Source organism: Mytilus edulis, chromosome 8 (genome assembly GCF_963676685.1).
Source record: "Mytilus edulis chromosome 8, xbMytEdul2.2, whole genome shotgun sequence".
NCBI lineage: Eukaryota > Metazoa > Mollusca > Bivalvia > Mytilida > Mytilidae > Mytilus > Mytilus edulis.
In genome coordinates, this window is record NC_092351.1 from 67,559,523 (window position 1) to 67,582,917 (window position 23,395).

At 33.8% G+C, this 23,395-nt stretch overlaps 1 protein-coding gene across 1 annotated transcript in view; it reads left to right on the plus strand.

Annotated features, from left to right (window-relative positions):
- Positions 1-23,395, plus strand: part of LOC139486118 (gamma-aminobutyric acid receptor subunit beta-like) — a 60,513-nt gene that overhangs the window by 12,028 nt on the left and 25,090 nt on the right. Inside the window, exons 2-3 of the mRNA XM_071270829.1 lie at positions 15,923-16,011; positions 21,825-21,892. Of these exons, the coding sequence (XP_071126930.1) occupies positions 15,923-16,011; positions 21,825-21,892 (157 nt within the window). The remainder of the gene's footprint in view (positions 1-15,922; positions 16,012-21,824; positions 21,893-23,395) is intronic.

Here is a 23,395-nt window from a genome sequence, read left to right on the forward strand (position 1 = left end):
CGATGAAATGGAAATTCTTGGATACACATAATATATGGAAATAATTTTATCACGCTTATTTTTTTTAATGAACTTTGTTTCGGACGCACATGATAAAGTACCATGCGAAACTGTATTTTTTCTTTACGTTGTAATAATTTGTTAAATTTATAGTGACTCTGTTGGACGCATCTATTCAATCGAACTTAGAATAAAGAAAACCACAGATACGGTTACATCTACCTTCTATCTGGACTTGCATCTCGGAACTGAGGATAAGAATCGGTTTAAAACTAAACTCTCCTAATTGATACGATAGACCACACCTTTCGTTCGATATCCTGTTTGCTTGATTGAAATGTTCGCTTATATGGAAACCTATAGAACCAGGTTTCCCAGTGGTACAGTTGGTTGGTCATTACAAAATGTCCGTGTTTACGATGTTGTTACCTCAATCCCGTCATTTTCCCCTCTATTGTTACAACATCGAGTGAGACTTGTCATCGAATTTGTACTTCTATGAGCAATAAGACTGGTTCCAATGTTCATCCTACTGAAGCACCTATGTTCGCGTCAGTCTTTATTTTTCATTTATCGTTGCTCAGTTTTTATTTTTAATGAAGTGTTTTGTGGACTTCTACATATTTATTTCAATGACTTAGCAGTGTTTTCTCGACTCTTCGCGTTCTGCGTGCTATCTTGTCGCATCTTTCGCCTCTATTTTAATTATTTTTTTAGTTCTTTATAGACCTTTATAGTTCTGATGTACTTAAACAACTCTTATATTTTATTGTGAAAATTTGTCAGCATTTTAAGATATTCCAGAATACCACCTTAGAAAAACAGTTATATTTAGGAGTCATTAGATTTTTTATTTATTATAAATATGTTTTACCGATGGAATATACCAGACAATAATCCACACATATTTGTTTTGTCTGACGAACGGTATGATGTGTTTCTTACTCAGGAATATATTACCTTAGCTGTATTTGGCAAAAATTTTAGGAATTTTAGGTCCTCGATGTTCTTCAACTTCGTACTTTATTTTGCCTTTGTAACCTTTTTTTTCCATTTTAGCGTCACTGATGAGTCTTGTGTAGACTAAATGCACGTCTGGCGCAAAAACATAATTTCAATCATTGTATCTATAATGAGTTTATTTGCAAAGGTGGTTCTAGCATTTTAAAACTGTAACAACGAATCTTCTTAATTTTTTAAATGTTTTTCGCTGAAGGTATTGAACTAGTTGAAAAGGAACTGGCAGTATGATATCTGGAAACACATGTATAGTAGTATCATTCGAAATTCAAAACAAATGTTTTAAATTTGATGGTAACATTAAGCACCGAATACAACCTACGTAATCGGTAATTGATTTTCTGCAATCCCGTAAATTGCTCGCTAATCTATGACTTCATAACATACAGATATCATTTAATAACAGAAGATTAAATAAGAATTACACAAAGAATTTTTTTTATCTGAACGTTATCTTCCTATTTAGTTATAATTCTCATCTCCAAATGTCAAGTGACCAAGTCTAGAGATCCTCAGAGAATTCTTTTGTGTATATATACATTTTGCTGTGTCGCATTAAAGTGTAACTAATGTAGTTTGACAAATGAATAGCAATAACTTATCCGTCTTCAGACATTTTCCTCACAGTTTGGACTGTTAATGTTGACAACCAAACAGAAATCATGCAAGATAAGAGTGTTTTATCATGAGTGCTGTATGAAATATACTAAAACGTGTCGAAGAAAGAAGAACATTGAAGAACATTTCGCATGTTTGAACACAAAATAAGTCAATAAACGATTATATCTGTGATATATAGAGACATTTAAAATAAACACTGGTAAATGATCAGAACAATGATACCCCAAAAGACAAGTTCTGTACATTAAATGTTGTATTCTGTTATGTTATATAATCATCGACTTGTCACTTTCTACCTACGTTAATGGAGAGGCGTTTTCCCCATTGTTGAAAGTTTGTGTCGAATGGTTCGAATTTCTTCTAGCTACCGAAATTAACAATTATAATTTGCACCGTTCAACGCACACTTCTAGCTTTAATTTCACCAAGAACAACGTTGGTTACGTCAAACTTTACTAATTGAGCTACAAATTGACTATAAGTCTAGAGACCAGCTCTTCAGTACTAGTGTTATATAAGTGGTACATTGTGTCCGTAAATTACTAAATCATTCATAAGTTTTGTTACTGGATTTCATCAAAAAGTTTATCAATAACCAAACTTAGTCTTGTGTGTTATTTCAGTTGTGTATAATAAGGTGAATATAGGAGATTATTAAATCTAGTATATTTGTTTTGTACTTATACGTATGTAAGGATAAATAAAGGTAATCTCCTATAAAACCGTTCTTATACTCTTATCATAACTGTTACAAAAACTCTCAAGTTTCAATAATTACATTAGATGTATGTTTCATTATAATATTTTATTCTGATTGGCTAACTGCACATCACGTGTTATTCCGTAAGCAGTTGTAATGCTCAATACAACTTTTCATTCATTGATAACACGTGCTCCAACAATAAGTGCACAGGTGAATTAAATAATAAAATATATAAAATTCGTGTTTTCGTGATCATAGCTAAAAAATGTAATTATAAGTATTGAATGCTTCTTTTTGTAACTTTATAGGGTTGTAAAAGCGTTGACCGTGCGTACATTTTTAGAATGAAGCGCTTCCGCGCTTCATACAAAATGTACTTCGGTCAACGCTTTTACACCCCAATAAATTTACAAAAAGAAGCATTCAATTCTTAAATAAAATTCACGCTTAAAGCAAATACATCAGTTAGAATTCCTGAACACATTGTGCAATTATTTAGTACCATATGCTTATTTCGACAATTTCATGTCATGATAGGTGAATAAATTTCAAATTCGCAAGAGCTATTTGCATACAATGTTTAATAGCTGTTAAACCAAAACGGAATAAAAGTAAACTCAATTCCAGTTATCATAGCTTTGCATGAGGGAGATCCATTTCTTAATTCAATCTAATTTCAAAATTGCTATAATTGCAAATTCTTATAGCACAAAATGCAGATTTTCTTTTTTACCAGAATCAAATGATTTAGAGCCCCAAATGCCAAAATTAAAATGAATACAATACTTTATAAATGTCATGCAACCAAAGCGCTGTTCTGAATTTTCCTTCATCGGTAATGGTAAAAGTCGGAAGTTTAACCTGTCTGTATGAGATTCATTTGCGGTTTTAGACTGGGCAATACGTATAACACTTTTGTTGTTGATATATGTATTAAATAGAAAAACCCAATGGAAAGCTCATGGAGCTTTTATTACGCCAACAACTTTTATTCGATAAAGAAGATATTTTTTTTTCATGTTTATATGAGTGGAAATTTTCATCGAAATATACCATGTATGTTACACAAATCCAGATTAGTGTAAGTTATATCTTTATCGATAAAATTTTCATTTTGCTTTCATCAGTTTCACAATAGTTTTTGGATCTCTGTCATCCGAACAAAAATGATAGAAACTTGGGAAAAAATATATAATAAAAACATCACAAAATACGTCTATGGTATCTTGAAAGAATATGATTGTGGTAAGAATTATATATTTTACCTCATTCTCAGACCAATGATCCTATAGTAATGTTTTATCGACTGAACTACTATGATATGATTCAGATATTTTTCTATAGCTTTTGCACCATATATCATCCCATACTGACAACACATGTAACTCATAACCAACTATATTCAACAAATGCCTGCAGACATGACTTCGTTATGTTGACAGAGTTGCTTTCTATTGACTTAATTCCAGTTAAAATACATTCTGTTTGTATGAACATGCTACCGGGTTGTTGGTCACCCTGGTCATTAATCACTGTGCTTAAACGGCTATGGGTAACTTAAGTTACCCACAGCCCAAGATGGCGGACTCTAAACTCGTTGGTATTTAATTCATACAAAATGTATCTTTTGCGACGTTTTTCATGCAGAATGTTAATATTTATAGGATTATTGAATAAAGAAATAACTAACAATTACCATAAATAAAGACAACAGTAGTATACCGCTGTTCAAACTCATAAATCCATGGACAATAAACAAAATCAGGGAAACAAACTAAAACTGAGGAAAACGCATTAAATATAAGAGGAGAACAACGACACAACACTACAATGTAACACACAGAAACGGACCAAGCATCAGACATTTGTTAATATAGAGTTCACTATAGCGTAAGGCCAACTTTAAAAAATGCATAAGACGTCCTTAACTTTTTGATCGAAACTAAGCAGACTGTCCGTAACCTTATTTTCAGATGTGGATAATTTTTGATTTAAAATTTTAAGAATTATAATTTCAACAATTAGAAGACAATTTACATCATATTTGTAACCTTCACGGCCGTTTATACTGCTCATTCACCACCAAATGTTATTTCATTAACGCATCATACTTACACTACAGAAGTTTTATGTAGGGTTTGTGGTATTCGGTCCTGGTTATGGTTTGAACTTTTATTAACTGATGTGCGTCTTATCGACGTTTTCGATTCGCACCAAGGCTTGGTCATACTCTTTAAATTTTTTAGTTTAATTATCTGTTTGCGGATTATTGTCACCTCTGTTTCTTTTTATGTGTATTTTGATGAATACTCTTTGACGCGGCTCGGTATTTATACATCCCACCAGTAAGTTATAGTGTTATGTTTTTAAATACGTTTCCTAGTATGTTTTTTTTATTTCTTGTATGCTATTAGGGATTGTTAAACTATTAAATTACCCTGTTGTCTTAGTTATTTATATTTTCATACATACTATTTTTAATTGTTACACTATGTTAATTGCTCTATTCCTTTTATGTCACTAAATTTTAACTATTGTGTCTTTTAGTTTAGTTCAATTTAATGTAATTTAATGCAACTTGCATACAAGTGAAAGCTAGCTGTAAAACTAGGTTTTATACATTTTTACAAAATGTCCTTTCTTCAAGTTTTCTCATTTACTGCAAATCTATAAAGTTCGAGCATCGAATGCAACAGGCCACTATAAATTCTAATCGAATCGTTATGCCATTAGACTTAGAATTGAGTGAATTTTTTTTAAATCAATGGAAATAAATGTCTCTTAAATTTTATAGTTTTTGGCTGAACCTTGATAATTGTCATGTGATTGGGCAATTTTGCCCCCCCCCCCCCAAAAAAAAAACAAATAATCCCGGATTTACGCATGATCTACTCTTGTTATTGCTGGCAGAAAATTAATTAATGCATACACGCCACATGCATTTGTAAAATATGCTTGTGTAGTCTACTTGTTCAAAAATAAAAATCAACAATGCTGTTTCAACGTTAAAAAAAATCAGACCCGAGTTTAACGGATTTATCGTTATTTTTTTCACATTATTCCCAATTTTGTCTTCCATTCTAATTCAAATGAATTATATCATACTAGAGATCTACTTCATTTCTGATTATGTATTCGATGCAATCTCTATCATAAGTAAAACATAAAATCCACGTATGTCGATTCTTTGAAAGTTACGGATTCCTATTGGAATAGTGAAAAACGTTTTTACGTTACGGACAGCCTAAGCGTTTTTTCAAATCGTGCTGTGGTCGTTTATTTTGTAGAATTTAATCACCTGTTAAGTTTAGGGGTTTCCCTAAACGATAAATACAACTTTTCAATTCAGTGGTTTAATTGATGCATCCATGGGATTGTTATTTTATAGAAGAGAAGTCCCTAACCGACGCAAGGCGGTTCCTTCTTGGGCTGTGGGTAACTTAAGTTACCCAAAGCCGTTTATGCTACATATATTTACCTAGTGTTACGTTTTCTTGAGCGGTAATTGAATTTGGTTTACAGGGTAATACATTGACTGACAGACAACCCTGGCTATCATCTGACGTTCTGCCTTTCCTTAAAATGCAAAAAATAAAAACAACTAGATTTGCCATTGCAAGCAATAGCGGATGGCACCCTTCCCCCATTGCCAGGTGAGCGGCAGCCATTTTGAAAATTCCCAAGTCAAAGAGCTCATCTACAGATGTCTATTAACATTCTTGTAAAGTTTCATCAATTTTGGAGCATTTTGAATTTTTTGAAATTTTTGCTATTTCCATGGTAACGGGTACCATTTCCAAAATTCCAAAGACAGGTGCCACTTTGGGACATGCCATGTTACATATCCATGAAGTTGTAGAAGGTTTGATACTTATATTGTTGCAAGAAATTCAGCTTCAATGTGTTTTCCCATAGGGCCAATGTTAAACTTTCGCCCTGTTTCCATGACAATGGCGGCCATTTTGGAATTTCCTAATATTGTAACAACATCTAGACATACCAAGGAACATTACCATAAAGTTTCATCCAGCTAGGTCTTATAATGAAAGATTTAGAATTTGCATTTTTTTTCACATTTTATCAGTTTCCATGGCAACGGCAGCCATCTTGATGATGCCATACCCTGTTTGCAAAACTTCATATGCTGGGTAACATTATGGTATAGTTCCATGACCATTCGATCATACAGTGCCAAGATATGGCCTGGACAAAAAGCGTGGAAGAAAAATAAAAATAACTAGATTTGCCATTGCAAGCAATAGCGGATGTCACCCTTCCCCCTATTGCCACTAAGCGGCAGCCATTTCTATGGCAACGGCAGCCATTTTCAAATTTTCAAAGTCATAAGTCTCATCTTTACTTGGTAGTTAATAGTAATATCAAGTTTCATTAAGTTCAAAGCATTTTGAAAAATTTTGACATTTTTGCAGTTTCCATGGCAACGGTAGCCATTTTGGAAATTCCAACTTCAAAAGTCTCACGCAGACTTGACAGTCAACAATCCTGTTAAGTAACATCAATTTTGGAGCATTTTGAAATTTTTGAAAATATTTGACATTTTCCAGTTTCCATGGCAACAGTAGCCATTTTGGAAATTCCAACTTCAAAAGTTTCATGCACACTTGACGGTCAACAATCATAGTAAGTTTCATTACTTTTTGAGCATTTTGAAATTTTTGAAATTTTTGACATTTTGGCTGGTTTCTATGGTTACACAGACCATTCCAAATTTCTAATGGCAGATACCACATTGGTACATGGGAGGGAACATACCATCAGAGTTTCAATGGATTTGACCTACCCTTTTAAGAAAGTAAATGCCACTTTTAGGTGTTTTTGGACCATTTTGACCATTTTTGCATTGTTTCCATGGAAACGGCAGACATTTTGGAAATTCCAACGCCAAATTCCACATCTAACAAAGTTGCTCATCGTTATGCTAAAGTTTTAAAAAAATTGGAGCATTTTCATATTTTTGAAATTTTTGGTGTAGTTTCCATGGCAACATAGTAGTTCCAATGATTGCCAAAATCATCCAAAACCAGTATATGGCTGGCACCTACATTGTATCAATATATGATGATTCTGAGTTTAAGCATCTCCAAATTATTCACCAAAACCAAAAACTGGAATTTTTCACAATTGTTCCGTTTCCATGGAAACGGCAGCCATTTTTTATGGTCTTAGACCCTACTGCAACCCGAAATTTTGTGTTCCTCATTATAGACAACTATCATTAAGATTGGTTCCATTGGCTCCGAAAAAACTGCCGGACAAAATTAGGTGGAAGAATAATAATAAAAAAAAGAAACAGAGGAAAAGCAATATGTCACCCGACATTGTCGATCGGGTGACATAACTAGATTTGTAATTGCTAGCAATAACGGATGGCACCCTCGTCCCCCCATTGCCAGGCGAGCGGCAGCCATTTTGAAAATTCAAAAGTCAAAGAGTGCATCTACTCATGCAAGTTATCATTTTTGTAAAATTTCATTAAGTTTGGAGCAATTTGAAATTTTGGACAATTTTGTTGTTTTCATGGTTACGGCGGCCATTTTGGAAATTCCAACGTCAAAATGAAACTCTGCACATGTCAGTTACTATTCCTTTAAAGTTTCATGCAGTTTGCAGCATTTTATTTTTTTTTTTGGAAATTTTGAACATTTGTGCTGCAACCATGGTTACAGTAGATAATTTCAAAATTCTAAAAGCAGACATCTCATTGCCACATGTCATGTTATATATCAATACAGTTTCATTTACTTTGGTGCAATACTCTTTGAGAAAATGCTGATTTTATGCATTTTTCCATAGGGTCAATGTTAAACTTGTCCCCAGTTTCCATGACAACGGCGGCCATTTTGGAGTTTCCAAATATCGTCTTGGCATCTTGGCATACTGGGTAACATTTTTATAAAGTTTCATCCAGTTGGGTCTTATAACAACAGAGTTAGAATTTTTGATATTTTAACTGTTTCCATGGTAACGGTAGCCATTTTGAAAATTCCAAGATCAAAATGCAGCTCAAGCCATGCCTGTTAATATTTAAGTGAAGTTTCGTGTAGTTTGGAACACTTTGAATATTTTCGGATTTTTGCTGTTTCCATGGAAACGGCAGCCATTTTGACCATTCCAAAGTCAGGTGCACAACTTCACATGCTGGTGCACATTGTGGTATACTTCCATCAACATTGGTCAACTCAATTCCAAGAAACTGCGTGGACAAAATGTGTGGAAGAAGAATAAGGAAAAAAAGAATCGATGAATAACAATACGTCACCCCAACTCCGTTGAGGGTGCCATAACTAGATTTGCCATTGCAAGCAATAGCGGATGGCACACTTCCCCCATTGCCAGGTGAGCGGCAGCCATTTTGAAAATTCCAAAGTCAAAGATTGCATCTACAGATGTGTATTAACATTGTTGTAACGTTTCATTAATTTTGGAGCATTTTGAAATTTTTGAAATTTTTGCTATTTCCATGGTAACGGGTACCATTTCTAAAATTCCAAAGACAGGTGCCACTTTGGGACATGCCATTTTACATATTTATAAAGTTTCATTGGGATTGATGCTATATTCTTCAAGAAAATGCATCTTTAATGTATTTTCCCATAGGGCCAATGTTAAACTTTCGCCCTGTTTCCATGACAATGGCGGCCATTTTGGAATTTTCTTATATTGTCACAACATCTAGGCATACCAAGCAACATTACCATAAAGTTTCATCCAGCTAGGTCTTATAATGAAAGATTTAAAATTTGCATTTTTTTTCACATTTGATCAGTTTCCATGGCAACGGCGGCCATTTTTTACCATTCCAATGTCTCTTGCACTACTTTACATAGCGGTTCATATTATGGTATAGTTCTATCAACATGGGTCTAACCAATCCAGAGAAATAGTATGGACAAAATGTGTGGAAGAATAAAAATAATAACTAGATTTGTAATTGCTAGCAATAACGGATGGCACCCTTTCCCCCATTGCCAGGTGAGCGGCAGCCATTTTGAAAATTCCAAAGTCAAAGAGTGCATCTACAGATGTCTAGTCACATTTTTATAAAGTTTCATTAAGTTTGGAGCATTTTGAAATTTGGATCTTTTTGCTGTTTCCATGGTAACGGCAGCCATTTTGAAAATTTCAAAGTCAAACTGGAAATCAGCACATGCCAGTCAACATTCCTGTGGAGTTTCTTCCAGTTTGGAACACTTTGATTTTTTTCGCATTTTTGCTGTTTCCATGGAAACGGCGGCCATCTTTTACCATTCCATAGCAAGGTGCACAACTTCAAATGGGGTTCCTCATTATAGTTGAGTTCCATAAACATTGGTCCGTTCAATTCTGAGAACTCGCGCGGACAAAATGTGTGGAAGAAAAATAAAAATAAGAAAAAAAAGAAACGTAGAATAACAATATGTCATCCCAACTCCGTTGAGGGTGCCATAATAATAATAACTAGATTTGCCATTGCAAGCAATAGCGGATGGCACCCTTTCCCTATTGCCAGGCCAGCGGCAGCCATTTAGAAAATTTTTGCTGTTTCCATGGCAACGGCGGATATTTTGAAAATTCGAAACTCAAAAGTTAAGTCTACATAAGCTAGGCAAAATTTGTTATAAGTTTCATTAAATTTAAAGCATTTTGAAGTTTTTCATAATTTTTCTGTTCCCATGGTAACGGCGGCCATTTTGAATATTTCAAAGTCAAACCCCCGCTGCAATTTTTTCCTTCCATAATTATATATACCATTTAATGTCTCTAGAATAAATTTAACATTGATGTTCTGGAATGTTCTGTGAAAATTCAAAGTTTTAACCTTTTTGCATTGTTTCCATGGTAACAACAGATATTTTGGAAATTCCAACGCCAAATTCCACATCTTCCAATGTTGCTCATCGTTACTGTGAAGTTTCATGAAGTTTGGAGCATTTTGATATTTTTGAAATTTTTGGTATAGTTTCCATGGCAACATAGTAGTTCCAATAAGTGCTCAAATCATCCAACACCTGTATATAGTGGGCACCTACATTGTATTAAAATATAATGATTCTGAGTTAAAGCATATCCAAACAGTTCACCAAAACAAAAAACTGAAATTTTTCACATTTGTTCTGTTTCCATGGTAACGGTAGCCATCTTGAACCATTCCATGCTTCCTGCAACACAGCACATGGGGGTCCTTAATATAGTAAAGTTCCATCAACTTTGGTCCATTGGATTTCGAGAAATCGCGCGGACAAAATTTGTTGCAAGAAAAATAAGAAAAAAAAGAAACGTAGAATAACAATACGTCACCCCAACTCCGTTGAGGGTGCCATAAAAAAAGAAACGTAGAATAACAATATGTCACCCCAACTCCGTTGAGGGTGCCATAATAATAGGGAAAAAGAAACAGAGGAAAAGCAATATGTCACCCGACTTTGTCGATCGGGTGACATAATAATAACAAAGAAACGGAGGAAAAGCAATATGTCACCCGACATTGTCGATCGGGTGACATAATAACTAGAATTGCCATTGCAAGCAATAGCGGATGTCACCCTTCCCCCTATTGCCACTAAGCGGCAGCCATTTCAAAATTGTTTACCAGTGAATGCACATATATACATGGCAATACATCTTTTTGTACATTTTTAGTACATTCAGAGCATTTTATAAAATTTCACATTTTTGCTGTTTCCATGGCAACGGCAGCCATTTTGAAAATTCCAAAGTCAAAAGTCTCATCTATACATGCGAGTTAACAATAATATTAAGTTTCATAAAATTTGGAGCATTATGAAAATATTTGACATTTCCGCAGTTTCCATGGCAACGTTGGCCATTTTGGAAATTTCAACTTCAAAAGTTTCATGCAGACTTGACAGTCAACAATCATAGTAAGTTTCATTACTTTTTGAGCATTTTAAAATTTTTGAAATTTTTGACATTTTGGCTGGTTTCTATGGTTACACAGACAATTCCAAATTTCTAATGGCAGATACCACATTGGTACATGGGAGGGAACATACCATCAGAGTTTCAATGGATTTGACCTACCCTTTTAAGAAAGTAAATGCCACTTTTAGGTGTTTTTGGACCATTTTGACCATTTTTGCATTGTTTCCATGGAAACGGCAGACATTTGGGAAATTCCAACGCCAAATTCCACATCTACCAATGTTGCTCATCGTTACTGTGAAGTTTCATTAAATTTGGAGCATTTCCATATTTTGGAAATTTTTGGTGTAGTATCCATGGCAACATAGCAGTTCCAATGATTGCCAAAATCATCCCAAAACCAGTGTATAGTGGGCACCTACATTGTATCAAAATCTAAAGATTTTAAGCATAACCATTCTCAAATAATTGGCCGAACTCAAAAATTATATTTTTTCACTATTTTTCTGTTTCCATGGTGATGGCAGCCATTTTTTAGTTCCAAAGTTGCACTGCAACTGGAAAGTCAGGGTTCCTTGTTATAGTGCACCATCATTCAGATTGGTTCCTTTGGCTCCAAAAAAACTGCCGGACAAAATTAGGTGGAAGAAAAATAATAATAATAATAATAACTAGATTTGTAATTGCTAGCAATAACGGATGGCACCCTTCCCTCATTGCCAGGTGAGCGGCAGCCATTTTGAAAATTTCAAAGTCAAATAGTGCATCTACAGACGTCTAGTAACATTTTTGCAAAGTTTCATTAAGTTTGAAGCATTTTGAAATTTTGGATAATTTAGCTGTTTCCATGGTAACGGCGGCCATTTTGAAAATTCCAAACTCAAAAGTCAAGTCTACATAAGCTAGGCAACATTTGTTATAAGTTTCCTTAAATTTGAAGCATTTTGAAGTTTTTCATATTTTTGCTGTTTCCATGGTAACGGCGGCCATTTTGAATATTCCAAAGTCAAACCCCCGCTGCAATGTTTTGCCCTCCATAATCATATATACCATTTAATGTCTCTAGAATAAATTTAACATTGATGTTCTGGAATGTTCTGTGAAAATTCAAAGTTTTGACCTTTTTGCATTGTTTCCAAGGTAACAACAGATATTTTGGAAATTCCAACGCCAAATTCCACATCTTCCAATGTTGCTCATCGTTACTGTGAAGTTTCCTGAAGTTTGGAGCATTTTGAGAATTTCGAAATTTTTGGTGTAGTTTCCATGGCAACATAGTAGTTCCAATGATCACCAAAATAATCCAACACCTGTATATAGTGGGCACCTACATTGTATTAAAATATAATGATTCTGAGATAAAGCATATCCAAACAGTTCACCAAAACAAAAAACTGGATTTTTTCACATTTGTTCTGTTTCCATGGAAACGGCAGCCATCTTGAACCATTCCATGGTGCCTGCAACTCTTAACCTAAGGGTCCTCAATATAAAAGAGTTCCATCAACTTTGGTCCAATGGATTTCCATAAAACTCCTGGACAAAATGTGTGGAAGAAAAATAATAAAAACTAGATTTGCCATTGCAAGCAATAGCGGATGGCACCCTTCCCCCATTGCCAGGCCAGCGGCAGCCATTTAGAAAATGTTTGCTGTTTCCATGGCAACGGCGGCCATTTTGAAAATTCCTAACTCAAAAGTCAAGTCTACAAAAGCTTGGCAACATCTATTATAAGTTTCATTAAATTTAAAGCATTTTGAAGTTTTTCATATTTTTGCTGTTTCCATGGTAACGGTGGCCATTTTGAATATTGCAAAGTCAAACCCCCACTTCAATTTTTTCCCTCCATAATCATATACCATCATATACCTTTTAATATGTCTCTAGAATAAATTTAACATTGATGTTCTGGAATGTTCTGTGAAAATTCAAAGTTTTGACCTTTTTGCATTGTTTCCATGGTAATAACAGATATTTTGAAAATTCCAACGACAAATTCCACATCTTCCAATGTTGCTCATCGTTACTGTGAAGTTTCATGAAGTTTGGATCATTTTGGGATTTTTGAATTTTTTGGAGTAGTTTCCATGGCAACATAGTAGTTCCAATGAGTGCCAAAATCACCCAACACCTGTATATAGTGGGCACCTTCATTGTATTAAAATATAATAGTTCTGAGTTCAATCATATCCCAATAGTTCACCTAAACAAAAAACTGGATTTTTTCACATTTGTTTAGTTTCCATGGCAACGTCAGCCATCTTGATGATGCCATACCCCGTTTGCACAATTTCATATAGTGGACTACATTATGGCATAGTTTCATCAATATTGTTCAAGCCAATTCCGAGAAATAGCATGGACAAAATGTGTGGAAGAATAAAAATAAAAAGAACTAGATTTGTAATTGCTAGCAATAACGGATGGCACCCTTCCCCCATTGCCAGGTGAGCGGCAGCCATTTTGAAAATTCCAAAGTCAAATAGTGCATACAGATGTCTAGTAACATTTTTGCAAAGTTTCATTAAGTTTGAAGCATTTTGAAATTTTGGACAATTTGCTGTTTCCATGGTAACGGCGGCCATTTTGAAAATTCAAAACTCAAAAGTCAAGTCTACATAAGCTAGGCAACATTTGTTATAAGTTTCATTAAATTTAAAGCATTTTGAAATTTTTCATATTTTTGCTGTTTCCATGGTAACGGCGGCCATTTTGAATGTTCCAAAGTCAAACCCCCGCTGCAATTTCTTCCCTCCATAATCATATACCATTTAATGTCTCTAGAAGAAATTTAACATTGATGTTCTGGAATGTTCTGTGAAAATTCAAAGTTTTGACCTTTTAGCATTGTTTCCATGGTAACAAGAGATATTTTGGAAATTCCAACGCCAAATTCCACATCTTCCAATGTTGCTCATCCTTACTGTGAAGTTTCCTGAAGTTTGGAACATTTTGAGAATTTTGAAATTTTTGGTGTAGTTTCCATGGCAACATAGTAGTTCCAATGAGTGTCAAAATCATCCAACACCTGTATATAGTGGGCACCTACATTGTATTAAAATATAATGATTCTGACTTTAAGCATATCCAAACAGTTCACCAAAACGAAAAACTGTATTTTTTCACATTTGTTCCGTTTCCATGGTAACTGCGGCCATCTTGAAAGTGCCATACCCCGATTGCAAATCTGCACATGCTGGTCAACATTATGGTTAAGTTACATTACCATTGGTTCATAAAATTCCAAGATATAAGCTGGACAAAAAAAAGTGGAAGAAAAAAAATAATAAGAAAAAAAGAAACGTAGAATAACAATATGTCACCCCAACTCCGTTGAGGGTGCCATAAAAAAAAGAAACGTAGAATAACAATATGTCACCCCAACTCCGTTGAGGGTGCCATAATAATAAGAAAAAAAAAAGAAACGTAGAATAACAATACGTCACCCCAACTCCGTTGAGGGTGCCATAACTAGAATTGCCATTGCAAGCAATAGCGGATGTCACCCTGGTCCACCAATTGCCACTAAACAGCAGCCATGGTAACGGTAGCCATTTTGGAAATTCCAAAGTTGAATGCCGCATGTAGATTTACAAGTCAACATTTCTGTAACGTTTCATACATTTTTGAAGAATTTTCAAAATTTTGCTTTTTTTGAACAGTTTCCATGGCAACATTTGAAAATTCCAGTCTGCTACATATTGTGCTCCCCATAATATTATACCATCATATAACGTTTAAGGGCTGTAGAATTAATTTAACCCTAATGTTCTGGAATGTTCCATGAAATTTTTCATATTTTTGCTGTTTCCATGGCAATGGCAGCCATGTTTTTAATTCCAAAGTCAGGTGCACAACTAGACATGGTGATCAACATTATGTTATAGTTCCATCAACATTGGTCCATTCAGTTCCGAGAACTAAGCTGGACAAAAAGTGTGGAATAAGAATAATAAAAAAGAATCGAACAATAACAATATGTCACCCGACCTCCGTCAGGGTGACATAATAAAAAGAAAAAAAAGAAACGAACAATAACAAGATGTCACCCCAACTCCGTTGAGGGTGCCATAATAATAAGAAAAAAAGAAACGTAGAATAACAATACGTCACCCCAACTCCGTTGAGGGTGCCATAACTAGTTTTTTTTAAATATCAAAATAAAAGAGAGACATAACTTGATCAAACTGTGATCAAATTAATAACCTCCTACTCTCAAGTAGACCTCGCCCATCAAGACATCCGATGGCAATGTAGTATGTTGAACACATGATAACAAATAGTTAACTTTTTTTACTTTTCATCGTGCATACATAAAACTATATAATTGATCATCTACTATTTTATTAATTGAATTATTTTCACTAATGTTAACAAAGTGCATTGTTTTTTCTTTCATAAACATGTGTCGTACGGGTTGGAATCAGTAGCATATGTTCAATCTAGAAAAAATTATAACAATAGAAAAATCGATGGAGTATTATTGCTAATGAGACTACTATCCAGCAGAGACTATGTCAATAGAAACTTCATTTCTTTGAACATGAAATAAAACGAAGCATAGTCAGTACTTTTAGAGATAATTAAACATATTGTCTGAATGTGTGATAAATTCAACATTTACGTTGTCTCGTTAAAGAAGAAAACAGAAAGGGTGTTATCATCTTAATCAATCTCAATTTCTTTATTTTTCAGTGGATGTCTTACTCCGCTTCGTAACACGTCAACCACTCTTGATAATTTATTGAAAAGCTACGACATCCGTTTAAGGCCAAACTTTGGAGGTAAGTTATTTATGTATGTCTTAATCTGATAATCACTGTAAAGATTGAGTTGTTTAGTGGTACTTTTCGTCATATGAACAACCATCTAGTGACCTAGATTTGTGTTATCAGAACTGTAACTTCAATATCATTAATTAGAGTCAGTAAACAAAACTGCAAATCTTAGTTTCTCTTTTATCGTATTATTTTTGCAGTCTATCGATTGTTCATGATTAGTAAACCAATCTGCTTTAAATGACAAGTATAACAAAACCAAAGATAAAACACCTACCAAAAGCCCAAATCAATCTCCATATAAGACCATTGTTTTCAATATTTAGAGAGAAAATATTTTAACTGGTGATCCGTCATTCATTATTATTTAATCTGCGTCCAGTTTTCGTCGTATCTGTCGATAAAAAAGTGATTTATGAGTTTTTCATTAATTAGTTACACGCTTCGTAAACCTGTTTGATTCGCTGCATCGTTCAGTAATTTAATAAGAATCATATCACATTGATGTTGGTGGTCAAATTGCTAAACCCTGGTCAGTTCAGTGTAAATTATTTTCCCAGAAGAACAAATATAGACAATTCAATTATCCATATTCACACAAATTTTGCATTGGTTGTAATAACAACATAATATAAAATCAAACATCTTCATTCTGATCATCAAACATTGTTCATTTGATGTTAAAATGCTCCAATTGTCCACAATCCCGTCCTCTTTTCCCGAATGTGAACTACCGAAATAGACTTATCGGTAATTACACATGTTTAGCAGAATCAGCTTACCATTCCGGGGCACATAAGAACATCTTGTTTTTGTTGGCGTTCTAGTTACTCAGTGCTTAATTTTCAATATTGTGTTGTGTGTACTGTTACCAGTTGTTTGTCTTTTGGTATACTTCTTTCTTCTTTTTTTGGTATAGTGTTGTCAGTTTATGTTCAATTAATGAGTTTGAATGTCCCTTTGGTATCTATCGCCTCTCATTCAGGAAAATCGAATCAATAGCGATAGAATTTTTTAATAATTACAGATATAAAGTTTGCATCATGCTATGATTTCAAAATAATAAAAAGAAGTACTGGCACAGAATTTTTTACACATTACAGGTTGATGGAAAATTTTCATAATTTTGAGTGATAGAAAGAAAAAGTAAACTATTGAACTTTTACGAGGCATTATGAAAATTAATGTATTGTAATGTGCTTTCAGAAAAGAAAAACATACTGATGGGGTCATAAAACTTGTTTATGCTATAAACAGAAAGAAGTAAAGTATTTGAGTTTATTCCCTTATATGACAGATTAGAAAAAAAACAAATTACACAAAAAAAGTTTTATGTTGGTTTTATTAAAGTTGATTTTACAATCTAAAAAGGCGGAAGACATCCAATCTACATTAATCAACACAAAGTTTTGTTTTGGACATTTTTACCAATTATGTCTGTTTGTTTAGTTCAAACATCGTTATCATAACAATAGAATTTGATGCGACTGTCATACAAGTTAGAGGTTTAGCCATTTATAAAACCAGGTTCAATTCAACATTTTCTACATACAAAAATCCCTGTACCAAGTCATGAATACGATTGTTGTTATCCATTTGTTAAATGTGTTTGTGCTTTTGACTTTTCAATTTGATTAGGGACTTTCCGTTTTGAATTTTCCTCGGAGTTCAGTATATTTGTGATTTTACTTTTTACTCAGCTTTCTGGACATCAAAGGCTTTCATTTTCTTATATACCGTTTGATAATCAAAAAGGAGTTCAGATAACTTTCCTTTGTCTGTATGTTTTGAGGTATAATTTTGCTCTAAAAGGATAATATGAATATCCTAAAACTATGGACAGCGCAATAAGTCGCAACAAACACCAAAAACTGACACCTTTGAGAAATGGAATAACAAATACTGTCAAACGACAACTAATAACACATGGTCCAGATAATATGATTAGATACAGCAGTCAGATGGGTATTACGTGACAACTAAATACCATTTCCGTTAGTCATCACATAGTTATCAAAGGTACCAGGATTATAATTTAGTAAGACAGATGCCCGTGTCGTCTACATAAGACTCATCAGTGACGCTCATATCGAAATATTTATAAAGCCAAACAAGTACAAAGTTGAAGAGCATTGAGGATCCAAAACTCCAATATCTTAAATTAAATAATGAGTAACTATTGCCTTTTTCATTTAAATTATAGTTTAATGCAAATACAATTACATTATATTTATATTAATATAACGACGAGTCCTTTCTAACTAATGTATACCATGTTTTTTCTTATGCTGTTTTATTAACACAATTGTGCCAGTGTTCTTGCCCTTAGCACCTGACCTATAATCTAATGGTTGTCCTCGTTGCTCTCTGACATACTTGTTAAACGTTCGTTGTTGTAGTATAAATCATGCTATTAGTTTTTCTTTCGAATAGTTTTACATGTAATTGGTCATCACAGGTTCTTATATGGATATACATTATTGGTTTCCCTCATCATTGACGCCGTGTTCTGTGAGAGGATATCGTCTATATAGCAGAAGAATACATAAGATTTATCATTTAACTGATTTTACTGTGCTTAGCTTTATGATATACATACAGTATTAGACTGCAGTAAAGGCTAAAAGTAAAAGTAAAAGTAATGTGTGTTAAATAAAGAAAAAGTTTTTCAAGAGCTGAAAATGATAGCAAACTTATATTTCTTGAATACTACTTTTTTAATACTTTAAACCCTTCAGTTAAAAAAAATACCACTGTAGCGCCCAAACGGACAATTTCGTGACCATTTCCCTAAATTTTCCGATAAATCTTTCAAGAATTTTCAGAATACATCCATCTTATGTCAGAGAAATCTCAAAATATCTCACAATTTCCCTACATGTTGATGTGACAGTGGTTAGTCATACCTCACTACATGTTAATGAGCATGAAGTTAATACCGATTCTCCCCCATACCGGTCAATTTGTACATGCATTCATTTTCCAAAGAGCCTTCTTGTGGTCAGTCAAAACCTAACTATATGGTAATGTGACTGATTTGTCAAATCTTCGCTAATTGTTACCGAATCTTTGGTTAGTCAAACCCTTATCTCACCATATGTTAGTGAGCCTTTGGTTATTCAAAACCTCACTACATGGTAATATGTCTGTATTTATTCAAAATCTCGCTTCATGTTGATGTGCCTCTGGATAGACAAAAACCTCCCTACATGTTAATTAACTCATGTTTAGTAAAACCTTATATCACAATATATTAAAGAGCCTGTGGTTATTAAAAGCTTTGCTACAGTTTTCTGTGACTTTGGATAGTCAAAATCTCGCTTCATGTGGTAAGTGAAAACGTCGCTTCATATTAATGTGACTGTGGTTAGTCAACTTCGTTATATAAATATGTGCATTTGAAATAATTGTGTGTTCGGTTGTCTTGGCTGATTAAAAAAAAATTCCAGATTTTAGTCGAATTAGAGTTTGACATATTTCATAGACAATGGTCTATTGTTAAACACAATTCTTCTTTGGTTTTTATCTTCTTCAGAGATTTAGGTCCGCTTTTTGTGATTAATCGATACAATTTTCATTTATCGTAAAATCTTTTTAATCATATATATTTATGGCATTCTACGTATCAGTTTTACAGAAAATCTATTTTATATTATCCCTTGTGAAATTCCTGATACTGTGTGTACATATACTTTATTGGATCAAAAAACCGTCTGTTTTACTCAATAATCCTTCAAACAAACGAGTAATTTCAAACTGTAATTAATACAAAATATTATATTATGCATGCAGTTAATCATGCACGTGATTAGGAACTGATTTTCTGTCAAACGAAATGTCAATAAATCAAAAACTAATTTCACTAGAAAATGAATAAAGTGCATCCACAAGTTTATGAGGGAATTGATGTTACGTAATCAAATATCAAGAAATGTTAGGGAAAGAACTTTGAACGTTTGCCTTTAAAAGTTACACAAAAGGAAAGAAAATAAATGTCAATACCATAGCAGATTTTATAAAGTCTATGTGAGTTTGACTGTCCCTTTGGTATCTTTCGTCCCTCTTTTAAAGTAGGTTATTATTACTCAAGAAATCCATTGAAGAAGATGGAAGGCAACTATTGTAAGAATAAGCTAATATTCCGACTTGTTCAATTTTCTGCTTGTTTAAAGAACTTTTTTTCTTTTTTTTTTTATCTAATATCGAAAATGTTGTGTATGCAACAATTAATTGAAAAGGTATAATTATATAAAACTTCATATTATGAATAGTATGTTACATGATGTTTTCAAAAATAACACAGACACGGGTTTATACAAAATTTAATCCTGGTATCTATGGTGAGTTTATTTATGTTAAACTCAAGAAAATGAAAAAAAAAACCAACATAAATGGCTGTAACTTAAACTGAAACAAATCATGTTTCAACGAGACGACTGTATGGAGAAATTATAAACAGCGCACACGAAGAAATAACACGAAAAACTTAACTTTAACACGTTTAAATATGTTTGAAAAATCCTTACCTAATTACAGCTTGAGTAGATGGTTTTTTTTAATCTTTCTCTCAGACTCTTTTAACGTCATCTATTATAGTTTGATTTAAGTAGTTTTCTTTTTATCGACAAATCATATTAAGCCCAATTTCAAGTAGAACACTTTTAAACCAACAGTTCAGTACCTCGGTAATAACATGAACATACAAATATTGGCCTATGTTGATAATTTTGCTTAATTTCTTCTGCTACATATTTTAATTTTCATTTTCGAAATTGGCCAGAGGTATTGGAGGAAGGTTACGATATCACTTAACGTAGCATTTTTGCGCCGTGTTCAAAGTCAGAAACTACTTGCCTTTGTCAGTACTGTAAAAACAATTTTGGTTCATTTATATATTGAGGAGTTCAGTGTGATGTCCATTTTCGCTGAACTAGTTTACATAAGAATGAAGTGGACAGTTGAACCCCGCCTACGGTGCATATTTTTCTCACTGCGTTGAAGACCAATGATGGCCATGGGCTGTTTTCTGCTCTTTGATCGGTTTGACACAATCCTGATTTCCATTCTCAGTTTCATTGTTATGAAAAGCAGGTAAATAAACCAGGAAATCTTTTAAATTTGAAGAGTATAATATATATGCGCATCTGGTGCAACAAAATTGGTACCGTTGATTTTATTACTACCGCTGGGTCGATGCCTCTGCTGGTGGACTATTAGTCCCCGAGGGTATCACCAGCCCAGTAGCCAGTACTTCGGTACTGGCATGAAAATACGGATTTTTTGTGTTATTTAAATTTGCTGTTACAAAATATTAGAAATTATTATAAATTAAGGAATGTATCTCCCTCATGCAAAGCTCTGATTCCTTTCACGAATTTGACTATACTTTTTGGACCTTTTGGATTATAGCTCTTCATCTTTTATATAAGCTTTGGATTTCAAATATTTTGGCCACGAGCATCACTGAAGAGACATATTTTGTCGAAATGCGCATCTGGTGCAACAAAATTGGTACCGTTGATTTTATATATTATCTCCTCTGTGCTTCATACAATAGATTCAATGATTCCGTTAACCGTAACTGTTCTTTGAGAACAAGAAGCAAAGGAACTTTGGAATTTAAATATTACAATCATTAAATCAATGTCTGTAAAGACTGTATGAACACAATACCGGTGTGAAATAAATACAGGGTAAGTTCATTTATATTGTTTTCCTTTACTGTCAAGATTTATTAATATATTTGTGGTTTTAATGGAATAGTGGTAGTATTTCTAAAATACTCATTTTTTTTTTATACTTTTTGTTGTATTTTGTAGGCCAAAGACTGGACATCGGTATCGAGTTGATTGTTGTAAGCTTTGACGCTATATCTGAAGTAAATATGGTATGTATGGGTATGTCTTATTTGGTTAATCGTCGTTTTGAGCTATGTATGAAATTTTCGTTGAACTACTTCTCTGTGCATAGATAAGCTTAGTCCTAAGTTTACTTTATGAAACAAACGATCGATACGAAAAAGTAAAGATTTGTCAATTTCACATGGTTTACGGGAAATTTTAATTTTTTTTTGCATTCTCATAGCAAATTTAGTCTGACAAATTTCAGAGAGGGACGAAAGATACCAAAGGGACAGTCAAACTCGTAAATCTAAAACAAACTGACAACGCCATGGCTAAAAATGAAAAAGACAAACAAACAACAGCACACACGATACAACATAGAAAACTAAAGAATAAACAACACGAACCCCACCAAAAAACTAGGGGTGATATCAGGTGCTCCGGGAGGGTAAGCAGGTTCTGCTCCATATGCGGCACCCGTCGTGTTGCTTATGTGATAACAAATCCGGTAAATAGTCTAATTCGGTAGGTCACATTCAGGAAAGGGAAGGGGATTGTAGTTACGACGTAAGGAACATATCCGATATCATTTGTGATACGGTTGTTCCATAACGGTCAACCAACTCGTGATGGCGTCCGTAAAATTTACGAAGGGATGATTCAACCTGCAAATAGTCAATGTTTTAACATAGGAACCGAAAAAAAATCAATTTTATAGTAAAAATAATGGAGACGCATATGGTCGGAGATTTTAAATTGACAAATGCTTGTTACGGAAACGGCAGCCGGTCTGAAAGGTTGAAAAATTACATCTAAAAAATGTAGGAAATAATTATCTGAATTTTTCGTTTCTCGTTTTTTATATAGACCGTTGGTTTTCCCGCTTGAATGGTTTTACACTAGTAATTTTAGGACCCTTTATAGCATGTTGTTCGGTGTAAACCAAGGCTCTGTGTTGAAGGCCGTACATTGACCAATGATGGTTTACTTTTATAAATTGTTTTTTGGATGGCGAGTTTTCTCATTGGCACTCACACCACATATTCCTATATCTAAACAGAACTATCAATATTATCATTGTTTGATTTTTGCTTGCTAAACGCCCAGTAGCAATTATTTCGTGCATATGTTATATTGGATAGGGAGTAGATATCTAGCATTCCCGTAGGCACACCAGGCCCCCAGTAGGCCACCTACGGGTTGTTACGTTCAGAGCTTAAAAATCTCTACATAAGTCATCAGATTAAACGACTCCATTCCGACTGCATGTGTATCTATACATCCTGCAGCCAAACAGACGCAACGCTTGAGCAAGAGTTATATCACTGTCGGAATGGGAGAAGTTGATTGACATTACTTCAAAAACTCGTTCAACCCTTTCTTGGCTAATTATTATTTTGTTATCGTTGAAAGATTTCCTTATTTTTATTTTTCAAATAATTAGATTCAATGATGTCATTCAAAAAATACTATAATATATGTGCTTGCTGAAAAATGTTTAACCCAGAAATATTTTCTCAGTCAGAACAGTTCACATCACCATACTT